The 21863-nt window shown below is 38.6% G+C and overlaps 1 protein-coding gene across 1 annotated transcript in view; it reads left to right on the top strand.

Moving 5' to 3' along the window:
• RFTN2 (raftlin family member 2) overlaps positions 1–21863 on the top strand; it is an 88513-nt gene that overhangs the window by 35508 nt on the left and 31142 nt on the right. The window contains exons 5-7 of the mRNA XM_044669065.1: positions 3092–3301; positions 3424–3426; positions 18006–18124. Coding sequence (XP_044525000.1) covers positions 3092–3301; positions 3424–3426; positions 18006–18124 — 332 coding nt within the window. The remainder of the gene's footprint in view (positions 1–3091; positions 3302–3423; positions 3427–18005; positions 18125–21863) is intronic.

Genomic DNA, 21863 nt, shown 5'->3' on the forward strand with positions numbered 1-21863 from the left:
GATGGGATATCCTAGATTCAAATATGGCCTTAGGCACATCCAAGCTGGGTGACCCTGGGCAAGTCACTTAACCCCCCCTTACCACTCTTCTGCCTTGGAACCAATAGGTAGTATTGGGTTTAAAGAGTTTAAAAAAGAAGGAGAAGGAGAAGGAGAAGAAGAAGAAGAAGCAGTAGCTTAGAGAAATGAAAAACATTGCATATGATAATACATATATAATCCAGATCGAATTGCCTGCCAGCACTAGGAGGGGGAAGGGAAAAGAGGAGGAAGATAAGTTCAATCATATAACTTATGCACATAATTGGTTAAAAATTTAAAAAAAAAACACTGCACAATTTCCTATAGCAATCCAGACTATGTTCAAGTTGGCCCAAACCATTGTCCATGTGCAGTTTCTGTCCAAGATTCAGCTACTCAGGGACCAGTTCTATGAATTGTCTGTTCAAATTGCATAAGGTGGACTGGACAGTCGATATTCTTTATCCATTCGATTTTTCCTGTGTGCATAGGCAGGCAGAACTCTTTTGAATGATCGTGGATTTAAGTTTGGAGATCTCGAGCTCACTGCAATCAGCATAGTATTATCCACAAATAAAATTATCTAAAGAATATCACTATCTATAGATGTTAAGTAGAGTTAAAAACTGTTAAAGAAAAGATAGACTCCAACTTATCATAGTATTTGGAGAGTTCCTACTTTACTAATTTGGCTTGGAAAATAACCCATGTGTATGCACTGCTGCTCCCACCATCCCTTGCTGCTGCTAATGCCAGTTTCTGCTGTGCCATCATCCACTATTGACATTCCCTTTGCTGTGAAGACCTTTTCCACAACACTTCTGTGGAAATCAGAAAAGCAACTGCCTAGCCCCATTTCCCACCTCTTTCCTGCCAGAAACCTTTCCTTGCCCTGAATTCCTCCAATTTTCCCCCAATTGATAATGTCCAGTAGCCAGAGTCTCCACTTCCCTACCACACTTCTATCCATTCTCAGGAAACAGGGATGCTCAGGATTTGGAAACTCAGGCCCAGGATCAAGTCCTAACTTTGTTATTTATGCTGCATGAGACCAAAATAAAAATCTCTTCACCTCTCTGGCCCTCAAATTCTTCATCTGTAAAATGAGAGTTCTAGACTAGATGACTTCTGAGTTCCCTTCCTGCTCTAAGTTTGTGGTCCTATAATTCCTGAATTGAGTTCTTAAGATGACTTCTAACACTCTCTTTTGGTCATATTATAAGCTCATTATATGAACCATAGTTTTTTGGACTAGCAACCTAACCTTTACAGCTTATTCCTTCTGGGAAAATATACTCCAAATTCCAAACTGACTTAAAATATCCTTTGGACCACAACCTGTTCATAATTTAGAGACTGCCTATAATAGTTATGAATAGCAAGCATCTTACATACCTTTGCGCACAGGCTCCAGGGGTAGTATAAAGTCAGCTCTTTCTGCAATGCAGTCTCTGATTGAAGAACCAGTGATTATGGTGAAAATATTTTTCTGAGAGTCCTCTGCAATATGAGCCTATTCCAACACATTGTGTATGGTGCTCAGCATAGGCAGAACAAAAAGGCCAAAGAAGCCCCATTTTTTGGTCCTGGGGATCAGGACAGAGAGGGGAAAGGCCCTGTAACTCCATCTCTCATAGCACCTTTTCACCACTGGACTTCAAGAGTGAAAGAACCACCAACAGAGAGGCAAAGAGGAAGACATGGAAACAGCAAAGCTTGATTAAATTCTTCTAAAGCAGTGGTTCCCAAACTTTTTTGGCTTACCACCCGCTTTCCAGAAAAATTATTACTTAGGCCCTTGAAAATTAATTTTTTTTTAATTTTAATAGCAATTAATAGGAAAGATAAATGGACCTGTGGCCATCACCGCTTCCCTGGATAGCTGCAGCACCCACCAGGGGGCGGTGGCGCCCACTTTGAGAATCACTGTTCTAAAGCCTATCAAAAAACCTCCCCTTCATCCTATGGGTTAGCCATAATGGACCAGTTACTAAACATCTACCCATGTTCCAGTGTTTCCAAGGCATTTCCCTTCCGTGTCACCATGATGTTCCTTGAAACAGACTCTCCAGCGTGCTCTCTGTGGAGAGGCACCATCTGTTCCCTGGTGTCCTCCACATGGAGACAACACAAGCAGGTCATTGGGGTCAAGATATGGGCCCTACCCACATTCCAGGTAATTTGGGGCTTTGCTTCCAGTAATCAAGAATGGCCAGTCTTCCCCAAAATGGACAATAATGGATCCTCACATATCATTCTTTTAGTAAGGAAAAAAAAATCACCATTGTAAGAAAGTCAGTGCTGTAATAACTTAATAAAGTTTCCTGCTGATTTCAAGAAATCCTATTATATCGCTAGTACTGGTAGGTGAAGGCATCGCCTATATCATAAAATGTCTAAGTTAGTGGGAAAAATATATTGAATGTCATGATGTGTAGAGGAGGCATGATCTCACCTTTGATAGCCTTAAATTGTTAGTAGAGCTTGGTCTTTCTACTGACTAAAAAACATAGCGCTTTCTCCCACTCTTTCTTCTCCATCATCCGCACATCTACACATTGGGCAGCCTCTATACTCACTATTCTGCTGGCTCTGCTTCTCTCACTCTGCTTCTCTCCCCCTCTCTCCCCCCCCTCACCCCCCAGCTTTCTTTTCTCTTATTCTAGTTCATTTAAGCAAATAGAGTCACCCAAAGCATAGAAGGGTAAAGGGCACGTCCAGAGAGAGAGACTGTCATCCTTCCTTCTGCTACCTTATTTAATCCTGTGTTGGTTCTCAGCCTCCCCATTGGTACCTATTTCTGACTTTTATACAATTAATTTACTAAACTTTATTTTCTATTCTATTCTAATATTTCTATTCTATATTCTATTCTATAATTCTATTCTATTTCTATTCTATTATTTTCATAATTCTTTTAAATTATGAGTCCAAAATGTTGCTGATTTCATTTAAAACTTTCAGAAACAATTTCCCAAAGTAGTTTGCTCTTATTTAAATTACTTTTGAAAGAGTTCCCTAACAGATAAAGTCATTCATTTTTCTTTTTTTTTTCTCTCCTAATACTCATCCTCAGATAATAAATTATATACAGTCTTCAATGTTTTTGATGATGAATCAACATGCTGGACCTATCAAGAAGGCATTCTATCAATGAAAGTCACAAGAAAAGGATCTGTAATTAGTACACTAGATGCTGACTGGCTAGAGTTGACTACATTTTATTATAAACAAGGATTATCTTTAATTGATTCTTTTGTATCCTGGGAAACTTCTAAAGGTAAGACCGATTTCAGAAAGGAATCTTGTGATATAGAAATATTTTGCAACTCTTTCAAGAATTGTGGTTTGAGGGGGCAGCTGTGTGGCTCAGTGAATTGAGAGCCAGGGCTAAAGACCTAGGAGGTCCTGGGTTCAAATTTAGTCTTAGATACTTCCTAGCTATATGATCCTGAGCAAGTCACTGAACTCCTATTGCCTAGCCCTTGCCACTCTTCTGCCTTGGAACCAATACACAGTACTGACTCTAAGGCAGAAGATAAGGGTTTAAAAACAAAATTATGTTTTTATTATCCTTAAGTGCTTGAGGACAGGAACTATTAGATTTGTTTTAGTTTTTATAGTCTAAACTTCTAATTCAATCCCTTGCACTTAGCAGGTGCTTAATAAATGCTAAATGATTAAAATCTGGCCTCAGAAACTTCCTGACTATGTGACCCTGAGCAAGTCACTTAACCCCAATTCCCTAGCCTTCACGCTCTTCTGACTTAGAATTGATACAAAGACACAAGAGTGTTAAAAATAAGTAAATGCTGAATGAATGAAATGCTGTGACTAATATGAGGTGATTTAGTCTCTGTGGAAATTACATGGCCAGTAGCATAGAGCTTTGCAGATTTAATTCAACAATTCTTTACTTGCTATGGGCAGCAAAAAGGACCCCTGCTATATGAGGGAGGGCAGCTTTCTAATAAATATTGATCATTTGATCATTATTTTTTTTAATAAATAGACCACTATGACTGACCCAGGTAAAGTTTCTAAGAGTCCCAGTTAGAGCAGTTCGCTCAAGAATTCATAAAGGGTTATCCAGGAAAATGAAAGTTATTGATTGGGAAGATAATTAAGCTAAATAAAACTGTCAATATTATGGCTTTCAGTACTCTGAATTAAACATTTTTTTCATTGAGAGGCTTCATTTGCTCCCTCCTTTTAAAAGTTTTCTTTTTTTTAAAAATTTTTAGAAAAGCTGCATTTTTCTTATGTCAGGAAAATGGGTAGTTGTCTTCGGAGTCTTCATTAAATAATTCATTTTTCCCTCTAGTTGTTTTTATTTAGACTTCCAAACTAGGGAATTATTCCAGGCCAGATTGTCTTATGAATATATTATTATACACGAATTACCATATATAGTAGTTAATGTCTAAGTGTATAATATCCAAAGTTTGGAGATGTTTTGTCATATTATAGTTGATGCTTAATCTTTTCTAGAAACTGGATTTAATAAATAAGCATTGGTGAAGAAAATAGTGTAAGACAATGATGGGCAAACTTTTTAAAGAGGGGGCCAAAGGAAATGAAATGCTCATCTGTCAGTCTGTTTCTAAGGCAACTCTTTCGAAGTTTCATTGCATTGCATCCTACTCATATTTGTCAGATTAGGAATAATGTCCACACAGCCGGATAGAACATTTCAGGGGGGCCACATCTGGCCTACCAGCTATAGTTTGCCCATCATTGGTTTAAAGAATTTTCTTTTAAGCTGCTTTTCTTCCTATCTCTTTTCTTCTCATTATCCCTAAAAAAACTTATATGATTTTTAGAGAAAATGTGAAAAAAAAAAAAGCAAAAGTTGGTCAGATTAGTGAAAAGAGAACATGGTAGTGTGGGTTTAGGAGGCAGCTGGGTGGCTCAGAGGATTGAGAGCCAGGCCCAAAGATGGGAGGTCCTGGGTTCAAATTTGACCTCAGACACTTCCCAGCTGTTTGACCCTGGACAAGTCACTTAACTCCCATTGCCTAGCCCTTACCACTCTTCTGCCTTAGAGCCAATACTCAGTATTGATTCTAAGACAGAAGGTAAGGGTTTTTATTTTAAAAAGAAAGAAAGCAAGCAATGTGGGTAGAGATGTAGTGTCAGCAGATGGGCTGGATTTAGCATTAGGACATATGGTTTAGATCCCCACTCTGGCATTTACTAGCTGTGTAACCTTAGGAGAATCATTTATGCTCTCTGTGTTTCAGAATCTTTATCATAAATTGAGGATAATAATAGTTGTGCTACATTTCACAGGATGTTGTGAGGAAGGTTCCTAGTTATGACATATAATTACTCTAATTGGAGGCAAAGAAAACCAGTTTAAGAGCATTTTTTGTCATATTAGTTGATGCTTGACATTTTCTAGAAGTTGTCTAGAAATCACTCTGGTGATAAAAGGGATGAATGGAAAAGTAAGTGAAATAAGAACTACTCAATTTACATTTCTAATTTAGAATTGCAGGGTGATTTTAGTAGAAATATTTTACTTTTGTACCATTTTAAAATATTTTGGAAGAATCAGTCCTTAAAACTGATGTGTGTTCACAATCCTATAGTTCATATTGCTCAGGAATAAAGCTGCATGTCAGAAGCCTTCAGCAGGCCTGAAATACACTAAATGGTACATGCCAAACAGGAGATGGCTGGCTATTAAAGAATTTCTTTTCTGTTTGGGCCTGTCAAGTTTCTCTTCACAGATCATCTAGCTGGACAACTGTTTACCTTTCATAAAATGACACCTACAGCCCAAGAGAAGGCGTTGAGGCCCCCAAACCAAGCATTGCTTCCTTACTTTTGGTGGTGTCTTTTTACTAGATGGGGAAAGAAAAATCTTCCTTTCCCCAACTCTCTCAGGCATCCCATGCCTTGGGCCTTTGCCTGATTGCAACAAAATTAGCCTCAGCAGATGCCACCCCAAAGAGGCTCTGTGGGTCCTTTGTGCTTCAAAGCTTCCAAGCTATTTACAGTCGGGGCTTCAGGGGAAATCATGGCTCTCAGCAGCCGCCATGGAATGTCTCATTAGACCTCTTCCATAGCCCGCTTTACAAGGGCAGAGCCCCAAACCAGCCTCAGCCTTTTGGCAGTTTGACGATGGGGCACGTCATTCGGGACTCCACTGAGAGCGTGTAAAGACTCTCCAGATGCCCCGATGCAGAGAGACTGTGAAAAAATGTTTGGGACATCTGGAAAAGGACTTTAAAGGGACGCCAGCTGAACTCAGTTACTGAATTCAGTGTTGGTTGACATTTCTGTCCCTGAGAACTACTTGGGTGAGCTATTCGTTCATATGACTCTTTATTTCAGGCCTCCTGAGCAATACTGTAGAAGAGTTAAATGGATGGATGTTAAAAGATAGCCCACCATGGGAAAAGATGCTCATGTGAGGATGGGAGCAAGAACCAGACATTGCCTCCCAAAATTAAATTGATTTCTCTTAAAACATTCAAATCTAGGGGTCACTTGGGTGATTCAGTGAATGGAGAGCCAGGCCCAGAGGTCCTGGGTTCAAATCTGAACTCAGACACTTCCTAGCTATGTGACCCTGGGCAAGTCACTTGACCCCCATTGCCTACCCTTACCACTCTTCTGCCTTGGTACCAATACACAGTATTGACTCCAAGATGAAAGGTAAGAGTTCTAAAACTTAATTGATTGATTGATTGATTGATTGATTAAATAAAGACGGGAGGTTTTGGGGCTTGGAATCTAGAAGACCCTTCTTGAGTTCAGATCTGGCCTCAGACACTTCCTAGCTATGTGACCCTGGGCAAGTCACTTAAACCCCCTTGCCTACCCTTACCACTCTTCTGCCTTGGAACCAATACACGGTATATACATTAGTTCCAAGGCAGAAGGTAAGGGTTTAAAAAAAAAGAAATGGGGATCTCTAAACCAATATATAAGAATCTCTGTGAGCCACAAGTTGACTTAGTTTAAAATGTAATATTATCAATGTTTTATTGTATATTTACTTTGACAAATAGTTCCCAATTACATTTTAATCTGTTTTGGGCCGTATTCAGGAGGGTTGAAAACCATACATATAGCACCTTTGCTCCTAACTATTCCCAGCCCTTCAGCCCTTCATTCCATTAACCAGTAAGATATCTTGACTATCTACTATGCAGTATAATCAACATTGTGCTAGGCAGTCTGAGCTCAAGAAGAAGATGGCACTTCCTACAAGGTCTGTAGTCTAATTAGGTGACAAGACCAACATAGATTAAATAATTATTAAATTGATAGATAAAAATGTTCTTGTCCTGGATTTTGAATTAATATTATGTATTGCTAGCATAATGGAAGGGAAATCTCTCCCCATCCCATTCCACCTTTAAACCCTTTTGCTCAGCTAATGTAATTAAAAAAAATTAAGAGGCACATAACAAAAGCGATGAGGTTGGTTCATCTGTTAAATTAAATACAAAAATCTCTTTATAAAGCTTTCCATAGTGGAATTGGAAAGGCAACTACTCATTGACTTGTTGTAGCTTTTAAAAAACTAAGCCTTTGGGGACAACTAAGTTGCTCAATGGATAGGGAGCCAAGCCTGGAGATGGAGGGTCCTGGGTTCAAATTTGACCTCAGACATGGCCTAGATATGTGAACCAGGGCAAGTTATTTGACTCTCATTGCCTAGCCCTTACCGCTCTTCTGCCCTATTAGAATCAATACAAAAAGTAAGAGTTAAAAAAAAAAAAAAACAATAACTAAAGACTTAACAGGGAGTCTCCACAGCCAGAGAAAGAGCTGTTGGAATTGTCTTTCTTTCCCATCATTGTATTTATGGTTTTATTTTGGGGGTTGGGTTATGTATGAGTGTGCTCTTGCAACAGTGGCCAATATGGAAATGTTTTTTTTGTATGGCAATAAAAATAAAATTATGCAAAAAATAACGACGACTAAGTCTTCCAGTCCTGGAAGCAGTGGAAGCATTAAGCTCTCTGCACCAGAGCAAGCCAAGAAGATATTTTATCTTCTCTTTCCCCGCCCCCACCCCCATCCCCTGAGCCATCCTGTAGTGGCGCTACCTGTCCAGCAGGAGGCAGCACAGCTCTAGGGGAAGAGAGAGTGACGACCAGGTGAGGAAGCAGCCCAGCCAGCTCCGAGCGCGAGCTGGAATGTGGGGCAGCAAGCATTTCCAGCCATGTGGCGGCTGCTCTCTGAGAGGAGAGCCTGCTCTGGCTCAAGAGGCATCTAAGGCTGGGAGCTATGGAGAGGTGCAGGCACTTCTCTGCCCGCCCCCCAAGCAAATACACGGCATCCAGGAAGCAGCGGCGCAAAGGCGTCCCAAGAGATTGGGCACTGACAGCGTGACAGACTCGTGTCGCCTCGCCCCGTGTGCTTACTCTGTGGGTGCGCCATTATTGATGTATTTATGCCACTCTTCCCCTATGCGCTGCATGTGTACCCCCAGGCTTCGGGGGAGACGTTTCTAGGTGCTGTTCTCCCTGTGCCATTAGTAAGTGTGTTTCCTTTAGTAAACTGTGCCATCTAATTGACTATTAAAAAAAAAAAGCTCATTGGTGAGAAACTCCTGGCCAGAGCAGCCTCCCTTTGAGGGACCCACGCCATGTGAGTGTGAGTCTCAGCTAGAGAGGGAGCCCAGAGGGGCTAGGCTAGGCAAATATTGAAGGCCAGGGAGGTTTCTGTAGTGAATTATATCGATCGATGTACTTCCCTTCCCCAGGGTGGAAGATGACCTGTTTTCTGTGCCTGCTCATTTTGAATGACCCTTTCCTGTTTCCTCCCTTAGATCCATACATCTTGAGGGCTTCTCTGTAGCTCTCAACATAATTTTGTTTCTTTAGTTGTTTTTCAGTCATGTCTGACTCTTCATGACCCCTTTTGGGGATTTCTTGGCAAAGATACTAGAGAGGTTTGCCATTTCCTTTTCCAAATCTTTTTACAGATGAGGAAACTAAGGCAAACAGGATTAAGTAATTTGCCCAGGGTCACATAGGTAATCAGTGTCTGAGGTCAAATTCGAACTCATGTCTTCCTGACTCCAGGCCCAGTACCCTATCTACTATACCTTCTAGCTGCCCCCAGTGACATCATTTGCACGATTACTAAGAGAGAAAATGAGCTATTTATCAGTTATCCCTTTCTCGGGTTCTGTCACCAGCTCACCTCATTTTTCTAGTCATGCATTTTAATAATAAAATTTATGCTGCTTCTCCCTGCCAATGTTTCATAGATAATATGTCAGACTACTCATACCCACCCACTGTGCATCTCTCCATTATCTATCTGGTCACTGAGAGCTTTAATTCTATTATTCTAAGAGCTTTCATTAAATTAATTAATAATTTAATGCAGACTGTTGTATCTGCCATATAAGAATATGTGTTTTAAAAAAACCAAGGATCATTTAAAGATGATTTCCCCTCCTCTATTCCTATTCAATTCTGAATCAAGTTTATTTTCCATGTACAGTGTCTGACAAAGTTATGCAAACTGATGGACTAGTCCTATGTGCTACCCATCCAACTGCCTGCTATATAATCTGAATAGTAGACATTCCTTCTCCATTTGGTTAGACCAGAATCTTTAGAGTGAATATATATCTCCCGAGGAAAAGTACAAGATTCCCAGCTTGCTGAAATCAGTACAATGTCATGTACAAACAGGAGCATAGAGAGGATTTAAAGATTACATTTTCCATTTGGACTATGTACTGCATATTCTCAGTAATGGTGGCAAATACTGTGGACAAGAATATATGCCCTGTTTTATGACCCACTCAATAATCAGACAGTGATTGAATATAATTATTGCTGCTCTATCTCTAAGTAAATTTGGATGATTTAACATATTGTTGGAAGGCACCTTACTGAAAGAAGACCTTTCCTAGGCAGCTCCCTAATACAAAAATCCATCTCTTTAAGTTAAGTTCTCAAAAAATGAATTGCAAATGACAACAAACAAACTATATGAGAAAATGCTCCAAATAATTAAGAGTGATGGAAATGAAAATCTAAGCAACCATGAAGTTTTGCATACATCTGAGCAAATTGGTCAAGATGACAAAAGATAGAAATGATCAAGATTGGAAGAAAAGTCCAGAACATATCTGCTCTAGGGTAGCTGGAAATTAAGCCATCCATTCTGAATTACAATTTAGGATTATGCAAATAAAATGAATAAATTTTTTAACATCCTTCTTTGACCCAGTTTCTCTATTGGTTGGCATATACCCTAGGGAGGTCACTGGCAAAAAGAAATTCATTATATACACAAAATTTCATAGCAACACTTTTTGTGATAGCTAAGAACTGAAAACAAAGTAGACAATCTTAAATTGGAGAATGGCTGTACAGATTGTGGCACATGAATATAATGGAATGTTATTGTTGTAAAAAACAACAAATATGATAAATAAAAAGAAGCATCAAAAGACATGAATTGATGAAAAAGTAAGTAATCAGAGCCATGGGGAAAACATACACAATGACTACAACACTGACTATAAATTTAAAGAATAATCAACCTGCTGAGGAAGTTTCTCGAGATCTCCAGACCTTGTTGGAGGCTGCCCACCCGTGTCTCTCACTCTCACTGCATGAGATCAGTGGTTGCTTCTTTTTCCCGTCATTCATTAAGGTCCATAATATCAGTGACACTGCAGAAATCATCGCCACTCATGTGCAATAACCAAGTCACCCACCCCATGCATTCTCTTTAGAGCAACCTTGAACTTCAAGCAATAAAGACTGGAAGATTCCATGACTAATAAGATCATGAGAAGACTATTGTTGGGCATTTGTAGGAAGGAGAAGCATGACATCATTTGAAGCAACCCATAAATTCCCCTACCATATCAACAAATGTTCCAAAGGCTTCATTTTACTTGCTTGGAATTATTTCCCTTTCAAAGCTTCTCTTGATATTTTTTTAATCCCTTACCTTCTGTCTATAAAAAGGAAAAAAGGGGGTTTTGGTTGGATATAATATTTAAAGGAGTGGTCACCAAGAATTGAATAATTATCAATTCTAAAATGATTTTAGTAATTTATTTATAAAATATAGGAGAGAGTGGAAATAGAGAGATGGGAAGAGGGTAAAGTAAGAGATCTAGCTTAACAAACTAGATTTTGTATTCAAGTCTGGGCTTTACTCCAGCAGGGCTCCAGAGGCCCAGCCAGAGAGGCTAAAAGTCAATTAACAAGAGTTTTAGCCACAAGGGCTTCTCCCAATCAAGGGAGCCTCCCGGAGGCTAGTACCTCCAGGGAGGCTAAGGTAGTCAGCCTTCTTCACTCACCACGCATGTGTAGTTCTGAGGGAGAGATTTAAGAACAGTCTCACCAAGGTCTCAGGGTCCCAGCCAACATTCCTCCATGTCCAAGCAACAAACAAGAAGAGAAAAAGCAAAACTACAGGAAGTTGTCACTCCCTTTTAAAAATGCTTCTTTTTCATCACTTCCTGTGCCTTCCTCTTAGTTTACATATCCAATCACAACAGACACTTTTCTTAGGACTGCCTAGGGGGCAGTCAGTCAATTCTGATTCACGCCCACTCTTGCACACATAAGTCACAGACTTCCCACTTGAGAATTAAGTGGGGTTGTTTTCACCTTTCGTGATTAAGAATGGACAGAGTAGTTTGTTTTTTTTTAACCCTTGTACTTCGGTGTATTGTCTCATAGGTGGAATATTGGTAAGGGTGGGCAATGGGGGTCAAGTGACTTGCCCAGGGTCACACAGCTGGGAAGTCGCTGAGGCCGGGTTTGAACCTAGGACCTCCTGTCTCTAGGCCTGACTCTCACTCCACTGAGCTACCCAGCTGCCCCCAACAGAGTAGATTTAATCTCATTATCACACATCTTAGAATCAATACTGTGTATTGGTTCCAAAGCAGAAGAGTGGTAAGGGCTAGTCAATGGGGTTAAGTGACTTGTCCAGGGTCACACAGCCAGGAAGTAACTGAGGCTAGATTTGAACACAGGACTTTCTATCTCTAGGCCTGGCTCTCCATCCACTGAACCACCTAGCTGCCCCCTTAATGTTTATTTGAACTTAATTTCAATCCACCACAATCAATTCCATAAATACTTACTAATCACCCTTCATGGCCAAGGTGTTCTACTAGATCAGTGATTCCCAAAGTGGGCACCACTGCCCCCTGGTGGATGCTGCAGCGATCCAGGAGGACAGTGATGGCCACACTTTTTTTGTATTACGTTCTATTCTGAGTTCAATAAATAGTTTCATAATTTCCAGGGGGCACTAAGTAATATTTTTTCTGGAAAGGGGGCGGTAGGCCAAAAAATGTTTGGGAACCACTGTACTAGATGCTTGGGGTACAAAGATAATAAATTAATTAATTAATTCCCTGATCTCCATGAATCAAAAAAAGATAATATTTGTAAAGCATTTACTTCAGTGCCTGGCACACAGCAGGTGCATAATAAATGCCTACTCCCTTTCATTTACCCCCTTAAGGAACGTATTATCTCTTGGAGGAATAGACACATCCACAGGTCTAAATCAAAGCAGAATATGACAGGCCCAATGTGCCCTAGGAAAATTTGAGTAGGAGAGAATATTTTCATCTTTAGGAAACCAGGGAAGGCTTTATGGAGAGGGTAGCATGTAAGTTTCCTTTAAAAGAAAAGAAATATTACAACAGGCAAATATGCCCAAATGGATGATATGGAAAAGGACAAGACAAGTTGAGAACAGACTATAGTATCATTTGTCTAGCATGTAGAATATATAAAGTGAAATTATATGAAATGAGACAGGAAATGTGAGTTAGCACCAGAATGTGAAGGGCCTTGAATGTCAGATTAAGTAGTTTGAGTTTATGCCTTTAACAATAGGGAGCCACCAAATATGGCTTTTCAACAATGAAATAGCATGGTCAGACCTGTGTATTTAAAAAACTATTTTGGCAGCTAGCTATGCAATGTCCACTTTATTGTTACTACAAAATCTTTATGACAATGTTTTACATAAATGTGGAAGTCATCCTTGATGAAAAGATGGCTGGGTGGGCTGTCAGAAGTTATTTTCTACAGCAGAAGGCCTCCATCAACACAGCTCATTAACTAAAAGGTATAACAAATACAAGATCCTGTTGCATTTATTGTTTATTAAATTTTTAAAAGCATTTGACTAGGACAGTGAGGTGGCTCAGTGAATTGAGAGTCAGGCCTAGTGATGGGAGGTCCTGGGTTCAAATTTGGCCTAGCTGTGTGACCCTGGGCAAGTCATTTAACCCATATTGCCAAGCCTTTACCACTTTTCTGCCTTGGAACAAATACACAGTATTGATTCTAAGACAGAAGGTAAGAGTATTAAAGAAAAGAGGGGGAAATGCTCTAGAGAGGTATAATACCATTTTCTGGTAAGAAAATGGAGAGCAAGTTGAGTGACAACCAACAGTTTGGAATTCGGAACCTTACCCAGATGCCATGAGCCAAGGGGCAAAAGACAGTTGCTGCCAACACTATAAAAAGACACAAGCTGAGGCAAACAGTCTCTCAGCTGTGAGAAGGGGACGCCGGGTGGCTGGGTGGGTAAGCCAAGCAACCTCCTCGAGTTACCTGTATCCTGCTTCATTGATTACCACATTATCAAATATTGAATAGAGCTGTGAGATATATACCAATTACCTGATTATCAAGAAGAACATCATCAATCCTCAGTCCATGTGGTCAGGGCCAAGGTGCCCAGCCTGACCAGGGCCAGAGAGGGAGAAGAGCCTCTCCAGCCAACTGACACAACCTGGTTATCGATTGACCTCCCATCTCTATTATCTATAGTCTAGCATAGATTTCCAACACCTCATTCCTCAACCGTGATCCTTCCCCTGAGCTTATTGTAATTAAATTCTTAAAGTTCATTTAGGTGAAGGCTGTGTCTATCCTACAAGATCAGTTTAATATTCTGGCATCCAAGGGGAAAGGGAATACTTTAGCTAAATTGCAGTCAACCACATTATCCATTTATCATCAACATTTATCTAATCAACCCTAACATCTATCTATCAACTTAACCCTGGGACAAGCAGCCAGAGAAGCTGTGTGATTCCATTCACAGCTTCTCACTGGATTACTTAGTTCTGGGCACTGTAGGTGGGAACTGGTGCTCAGCTGAGCTACAAACAGTTGTGGGACCTGGTGTTCACCGTCTCAACCTTGGTGTTCGCTTAGGCTTCCCATCCCTACTCAGCTTAGGTCCCTGAACCATCTGAGAACCTTGGGCCACCTCTCTATCAGGCCCAATCCAGAAGCACCATACTGCCCGTAACAGAGGCTAAAGCCTGGAAGCAAGTAGGTGATGACAATGTGAGTAAAGAGGAGGGCCAAGAGTGAGAGGTACTATGAGGGTAGAACCAATAGGGCTTATAAATTAACTGTATATGAAAGAGAAGAAAGATTCAAATGTGATTCTAAAATGTCTGAGCTTGAATGACCTAGAGGATAATGGTGTCATTAACAGAAAAAGCAAGTCAGCTGAGAGGAAAGAAAAGTTCTGGTTGGAAGGATGATGAGTTGGAACTTAGAATTATTATAACTGAAAGAAACTATCTAGACCAGACCGTTTAATCTATAAATAAATAAAGGATTATTTGGAGTTTGACTGGTGGCTACATCTCAGCTAGAAATACCCATGGTTGGAATCAGCTGTAATTGGACCCTTAAAAATGGATGAAATCACTAAGGAAAGTATAATGAAAGAAGAGGGCCATAGGCAGAGCCTCTGAGTCATCCATAGCCTTGGGCAGTAGAAGATGTGAGAATTAAAATTAATATCCAAATACTCCAAGTATTATATTTATAAAGTTTATTAATACTAATTTGAAGCAAAGGAAAATTTTTTAAAAGAGAGCTCACCCAGCCAAGCACACAGGTGGAGTTACCCACAAATATATACAAACAATGTAAGCATTCAACTTGGGGATGAAAGGAAGCAGATTCTGGGTAATGTAGTTCGGGGGTTCAAGATTTTCTAATTATACAAAGATAAACCAGTGGGAGGCAGAAAAGAAACATTCCTATAAGTAAAAGAACCAGAAGATGGCAGCATGGCAGGGGTCAAAGGAGAAAATATTTAGGAAAAAAAAACCATAAAAAAAGATGTTAAAAGCTAAAGAAAGGTCAAAGAGGATGAACACTAAGAAAAATACATTGTTTTTAGCTTTCAAAAAGTTACTATGATAGCCTTGAAGAGATCAATTTGGGTAGAGTGGCAGTCAGAAGCCAGATGGCAACGGGTAGAAGAGTAAATGGGTGAAAAGGAGATGGGGTAGAGATTGTAGACATTTCTTTCTAGAATTCTAACAGTGAAGGAAAAGAAAGTAAAGACTTGAAGAGAAAGCTTGGAACAGCAGCTCTGGGCTTATATGAAAAAATCTTAAGGGTTTAATATGAGATGGGGAAGAAAAAGGAGGAGCGCATTGAATGATTGAGAGATCTATATACACCAGCACAGTGATGACCTTTGCTTAAAGGTATCTATTTCCAGTATGAGCTTAAAATGCCATTTTATTACGACTAATTAAATTACTTCCATTGATGACTTTGGTGTATTCAGAGTCTAATCAAGCTCTAGACACTCCAAAGTGCCTATTTCAGCCACCTTCATTGTCATTGGAACAAATTGTTCTCATCTGCCTATTCTGCCAGGGGAATAATGTCCATCATTTTAAATATATATAATATTACATATACATACATATATGTTATTATATATAATATTTTGTGTAATATTGTATATAATATATAATACTATGTAGATATAGATATAGATATAGATATAGATATAGATATAGATATAGATTGAACAGACAAGGTAGATGGCCACTAGGAAATTATATAATGCCTCTTAACCTCTTGCTAGAGAAGTTGTACATTATGACAAGGACTTGTGAGACATGGTCAGTGGGTTGATTTATTTTGTTTAATTGTATATCTTTGTTACAGAGGAGAATTCTGTTTGGCATGGGGAATTCACTGTGAGGTAGCATAGATGTTAAAAAAAAAAAGAGCATCAATAGTGTTAACAGCTGGGTGGCTCAATAAATTGAGAGCCAGGTGCAGAGACAGGAGGTCCTAGATTCAAATCTGACCTCATACACTTCTTAGCTGTGTGACCCTGGGCAAATCACTTTAACCTCCCTTGCCTAGCCCTTACCAGTCTTCTGCCTTGGAACCAATATGTAGTATTGAGTCTAAGGGGCAAGGGAAGGGTTTGTTTTTTTAAAAGAGCATCAATAAAGCATTTTTTGGAAAAAAAATCACTTCCTTTGCCAATCAAATAATCATATCTTAAATAATTTCCTTTCAAATAATTTTATTTAGCAGAGTAAATATTTCACAAAATTATCCTATTTCTTGAGAATTCATTACATAATGTAAAGAAATTCATCAATTTGGAAAGGCCCCAAAACTGAGAAACTCTTCCATTTTACTATATTATCCTCATGACCTGAGAAGTCAATTCATCTTTCAATATACCTAATAATTATAGATGTTAGTGGAACCTCAGGTGTTAATCTTCCCACAAGGCCTGGCCTGAAATCACCCCTACCTCCACATCACTCACTTACAAACTTTCCTATTAAAAAAAAAAAAACCCTAATAAAAATATAGGCCTACAGGTTCCTGGACAGCCACCATCCCAGGGACAGAGTGAATTAGCTTGCTGCAGTTTTTCCTCAAGCTTGCTGCTTGTTGTCCCAGACAGGAGGCAGACATCTCCTACTGAGGTAAAATTGTTTCTTTCCAACAAAACCAGAAGCCCCAGTGTTGAAAACACACAAACCTGACGGTCAAGGCCATAAGGCCTTCATCTTCACATCATGTAATCTCAAACAAAACAAGAGACACATTACATACAGCTGCATAAACATCAAAATACATGATGGTGTCTTAGAGAAACCTTAAACCCCTATTCAAAAAATATTGGACTACTCTGGCAATCTTTGGTGTGGCACTAGAAAATTACACTTAAAGGAAGTGGGATATCTACTATATTTAGGAAACCAGTAACCAGCAATTAAGAGACCAAATCAAACAAATGGGGGATACTTTTGATCCCTCCAAAAAAAAAATAGAGAGAAAGAGAGATTCTTTTTGGTATTGCACTAGGACTAAATCACATCAAAAAGAAATTATTTTCTCTTCATGTCTGTGGCCTCAAAAATTAAAATTAAAAATTATTTTAAAATACTTTAAAATTCTTCATGTTTAGATTATAAAGGATCAAAGTTTTGATATAACCATTAGAATATGTACTCTTTGAAATAAAAAAAGGATATGTACTGTTCTTTAAAAACAAAAAAACTTAGCCAGCATATGGCCATGGAGACCTTCCTTAGTGAAAGCCCAATAGGGGAAAAAAAGGGCTTCCATGACACTTGGTTACAATTGCCTAAGAAACAAGTCAGAGGGGCACTCCCTTATAACTTCCTTCCCATCAGGAATCCTTCTGACAATGATGTCTGCTTAGAGTCTTCCTGTTGTTATTGTCAACATTTTTTATTAGATTCATTGGATTAAATGCTGCCTTTTGTGTTGGTGTATTTTGAATTAATTTTGCCTTAGTATTATTTGTGGCATCATTATATCATTTCAGGGGGTGAGAGAGGAAGGGGGGAAATTGTTGTTGTTTCTCTTATTGGCCTAAATAATATATATTGAAAGTATGTAACATAAACTAAATCTTTTCTCAAATTGAAGGCTATTTCCTGTTGTTTCTAATTTCAGACAACTGCTTTAGGGGACTCAATGCTCATTGTCTGGCTCCTTTGAAGAAGAGGGAAAATAGCTATAATTTAACTAAAAAGGAGAAAAATATAATTGGGACAACCAAAATAAGTGCCTATTAACCAATTATTTGGATTTTTTTTTCTTTTCAGCCTCCTACAAGATTATTTTAGGTTGAAGATAGTACATACATAAAGCCATTCATAAGTATATCCCTTGTCTCCACAGATCATTTGTCCAAATCTTTGGAAGGATTATTTATATATGAAGAAGAAGGTTCTGGAGTGCCAGGTACTAACAGGAAAGGAAATGATGCTATTGTAGTAGAACAATGGACCGTTATTGAGGTAAATCAAAATTATCTGGAAATAATTTTATTGGTACTTTTCATTTTCTAGGTTAGCTTTTTTTTGGTACCTCATTATTCCTACATATCTGTTTATTTCTAGATGAAAGTTGATCAAAAATATATTGGCAGTCTTCTCTCAGATTTAAAACATGTACTTTTATATTTAGTCAGATATGGCAAAATTAAACTTTTGCTTAAACTCTTACCTTCTGTTGGAATCAATATAAATAATGATTTAAAGGGCTAGGAAATTGAGATTAAGAGACTTGCCCACGGTCGCTAGCTAAAAATTAAAATTTTAAAAGAAACACAAATATTTAGCTGAAAAACTGCTAACAGTGTATCCTCAAAAGATTTAACATTCTAATGTAAAATCTAAAGCCTTTTGATACTTTGGCTATCTCTGTACAATGCCATTGATTAAAAAGGAGAAACATGACATAAAGTCAGTCAGTCAACTAACTACTTATTTTGTGTAATAATAACAATAACTAGCATTTCTATGTTAATTATGCTAAATACTTTATAAATATTAGCTCATTTGATCCACACAAAAACCCTGGGAGGGAGGTGCTATTATTTTTCCCATTTTACAGTTGAGGAAACCAAGACAAAGAGAGCTTAAAGGACTTGCCCAGGATAACAAGCTAGTAAATGTTTCACTAAAGGCCCAGGATTCTATCCACTGTTCCATCTCCATATAATGGCTTTTTTTAAAAAATTCAATTGACTGGTTGTTTAAGTATCATCCTAGGCACAGTTCAAAGTCCATGGAATTTTTTTAAATCCTCCCTTTTGCCTGGCACAGAAATTCTTCCCAATCAGATACAATATTGCTGAGGTTACTATGCATTCTAAATAATGGATAGGAAGACTGATCTATCAAGAGCCTGCCTGGCAGAATTTTCCATCCTGAGTGCAAGTATATGAGTTGTGCATCTGAGGCCATTCCTTTTAGGACCTTTATTTGTAGTTTTGCATTTTTAATAGACTATCTATTTTTAATATTTATGTTGTTCCATAGTTTCATTAGTGTGGCTATTCTTTCCAGTAATTCAGATTGCATCCCATCCAAGCCTTCTTATCCTATGTGAATTTTGCCCATGTTTCTAGAAAAATTCTCTACAAAAGATCTGTCCAATATTGGGGCCAGGGACATGGGGGGAGAAGGAGAAGGAAAATTTCTAGATCTCTTGATTTGCATGACTACCAGTGGAATATAATGATTTCCATCAGTTATCCTTCATTCTCATTATACAACCAATCTATTTCCTTTTGTAGTTTTTAAAAATATCATTGTGGGGAAACTTTTAGTATAGAAGCACTCCCCACTGGTGTTTATTGTCAGTTCCTCTAAAATAGGTCAAAGGTAGGACTTGAACTCATATCTTCTTGCCTCCAAAGCTAGCTTCCTATGCCATGCTGTCTCTTCACAATCAAACATTTCTTTAATAATATCTTTCATACATCTTATTGAGAATATGTTTGACCCTTCTCATGGCTACAATGCATCTCTCCGTCATCCCTTGGGAGACTTGCATCTTAAATTCTTTGAGGACTATGGAATTTATTCCACTGCTTCTGCCAAACATCATCATCAGAAGATTATTGTTGTTACAAAAATGAAATCTTGTTTCAGGAAGACACTTGGGATTATTAAAAGCACTAAAAAATTTCCTAAAGGCAATCTAGCCCACAACCTTCTTTCTATTCAATTCTAAACCTAACATATCATTCATCTGTAATGTGTCTACAAGACAAATAGAGATATATTTTCCACTGCTTCTCACTATATAATTTCACTCTCTTCTTCCGTTATATTTTATAAACCAGTTTATCTTCTAAACCACTGTTGTCCTTGACCAGTATATTTGTCCATATTCGTACTGGCTTTCCTGGTTTTCTTTAAGTTCCAACTAAAATCTCATCTTTTACTGGAATTCTTTCCCAACTCCTCAATTCTAGTGCTTTCCCTCCCTTAATTATTTCCTTTTTATCCTGTATATAGCTTGCTTGTATATATTTGTTTGTACGTTATCTCTCCCATTAGATTATAAGCTCCTTGAGGGCAGGGACTGTCTTTTGCCTCTTTTTTTGTGTCCCTAGAGCTTAGCACAGTGCCTGGCACTTAGTAGGAGCTTAATAAATGTTTATTAATTGATTGGTTGGTCTTGGATAGCACATCCAAATTCATGCCAGCACAGATACGTATATATTTTTTGAGTGACTTCCCACCTACTTCCCCCTCCTCAAAACACCTCCCTTCTAATAAATGATAGTCAAGTAAAATGAATCAACACATAGACCATGGCTAAAAATATATGCCTTATTTTGTTCCTATCCTAGCCTTTTATAATATCCCAGCTTCTGATTGATCATCTGGATGGCCCTTCTCCTAGCTACTCTGCATCTCTCCATCATTCTTTAGGTGCCTTATATCTTTAATTCTTGGTAGACTATGCTGATCAGCTCTCTTCTTGGTGAATGTGTTCATGATATATGGGTGTCTATATATTCTAAATAGTCTACAAGACTTTGGTCTCTCTTATTTCTTACTCCTAAGCCATGTTAGTTAGGTTAACCCTTGGAGAGCAAACATAGTCTATTTCCGAAATCATAATCAAAAATTTACCAGCATGATAGAATCTTCCAGGCTTTGTACTCTTTTAGCATAACGATTAAGAACTCCAGATCACCACCTTACCACAATAAGGCACCAGAGTAAGGCTTTGTGAAGGATCCATTTTCTTTTTTAAAAATTGATACAGCTTGTCTTGACATATCAATCGTGCCCCAGTAACCTACACCACCACTACCCCAACACATACACATATATATACTTTCTCCCCATAAAAACAAACAAAAAAAATTAAAATTATCTGATGTAGCTGGAACCAGAATTAGGATTGGCAAAGAGGAGCTTTGCCACAGGGCACTGAATTTAGAATAAGCAAAAACAACTAACTGACTTAGAATCTCTTTTTTTTTTTTTAACCCTTACCTTCTGCCTTGGAATCAATACTATGTATTGATTCCAAGACAAAAGAGCAGTAAGGACTAAGCAGTGTGCTAAGTGACTTGCCCAGGGTCACACAGCTGGGAAGTGTCAGAGGCCAGATATGAACCCAGGACCTCCCATCTCAAGGCCTGGCTCTCCATCCACTGAGCCACCCAACTGCCCCCAACTTAGAACCTCTTTAACAAGAATAATTAGGTAAAATTGGAAGGAATCAAATTGCTGAACATAATTATTCATCTCCTTAAGGGCCGTAACCTATGTGAGCTCTTTCCTGACTCAGCCTTTCTCCTGGTAGAAACCTCTCTCATAGTGTTCCAAAGTTGCCATAACCTAGGATCATAGGTCTCAGGTCTCTAATTCGCTTCTTTTTTTTTTAATCCTTACCTTGTGTCTTAGAATTGATACTAAATATTGATCCTAAGACAGAAGAACAGGATGGGCTGGGCAATTGGGTTTAAGTGACTTACCTGGATTCACAAACCTAGGAAGTATCTGAGGCTATATTTGGACACAGGACTTTTGGTCTCTAGGTCCTGCTCACTATCCACTGAGCCACCTAACTACCCCATCTAATTTACTTTTTTTTTTTTACTGTAAAAATTAGGTTTATTAAACATCATTCAATGGTCTCAAAGTCCAAGAGATAATGGACATCTTGAAGAAGGATCCATATTTTTTCCAACCCCTTCACAAAGCTGATGAAAATTCCAAACCTAAA

Source organism: Gracilinanus agilis, chromosome 3, assembly GCF_016433145.1.
Source record: "Gracilinanus agilis isolate LMUSP501 chromosome 3, AgileGrace, whole genome shotgun sequence".
Lineage (NCBI taxonomy): Eukaryota > Metazoa > Chordata > Mammalia > Didelphimorphia > Didelphidae > Gracilinanus > Gracilinanus agilis.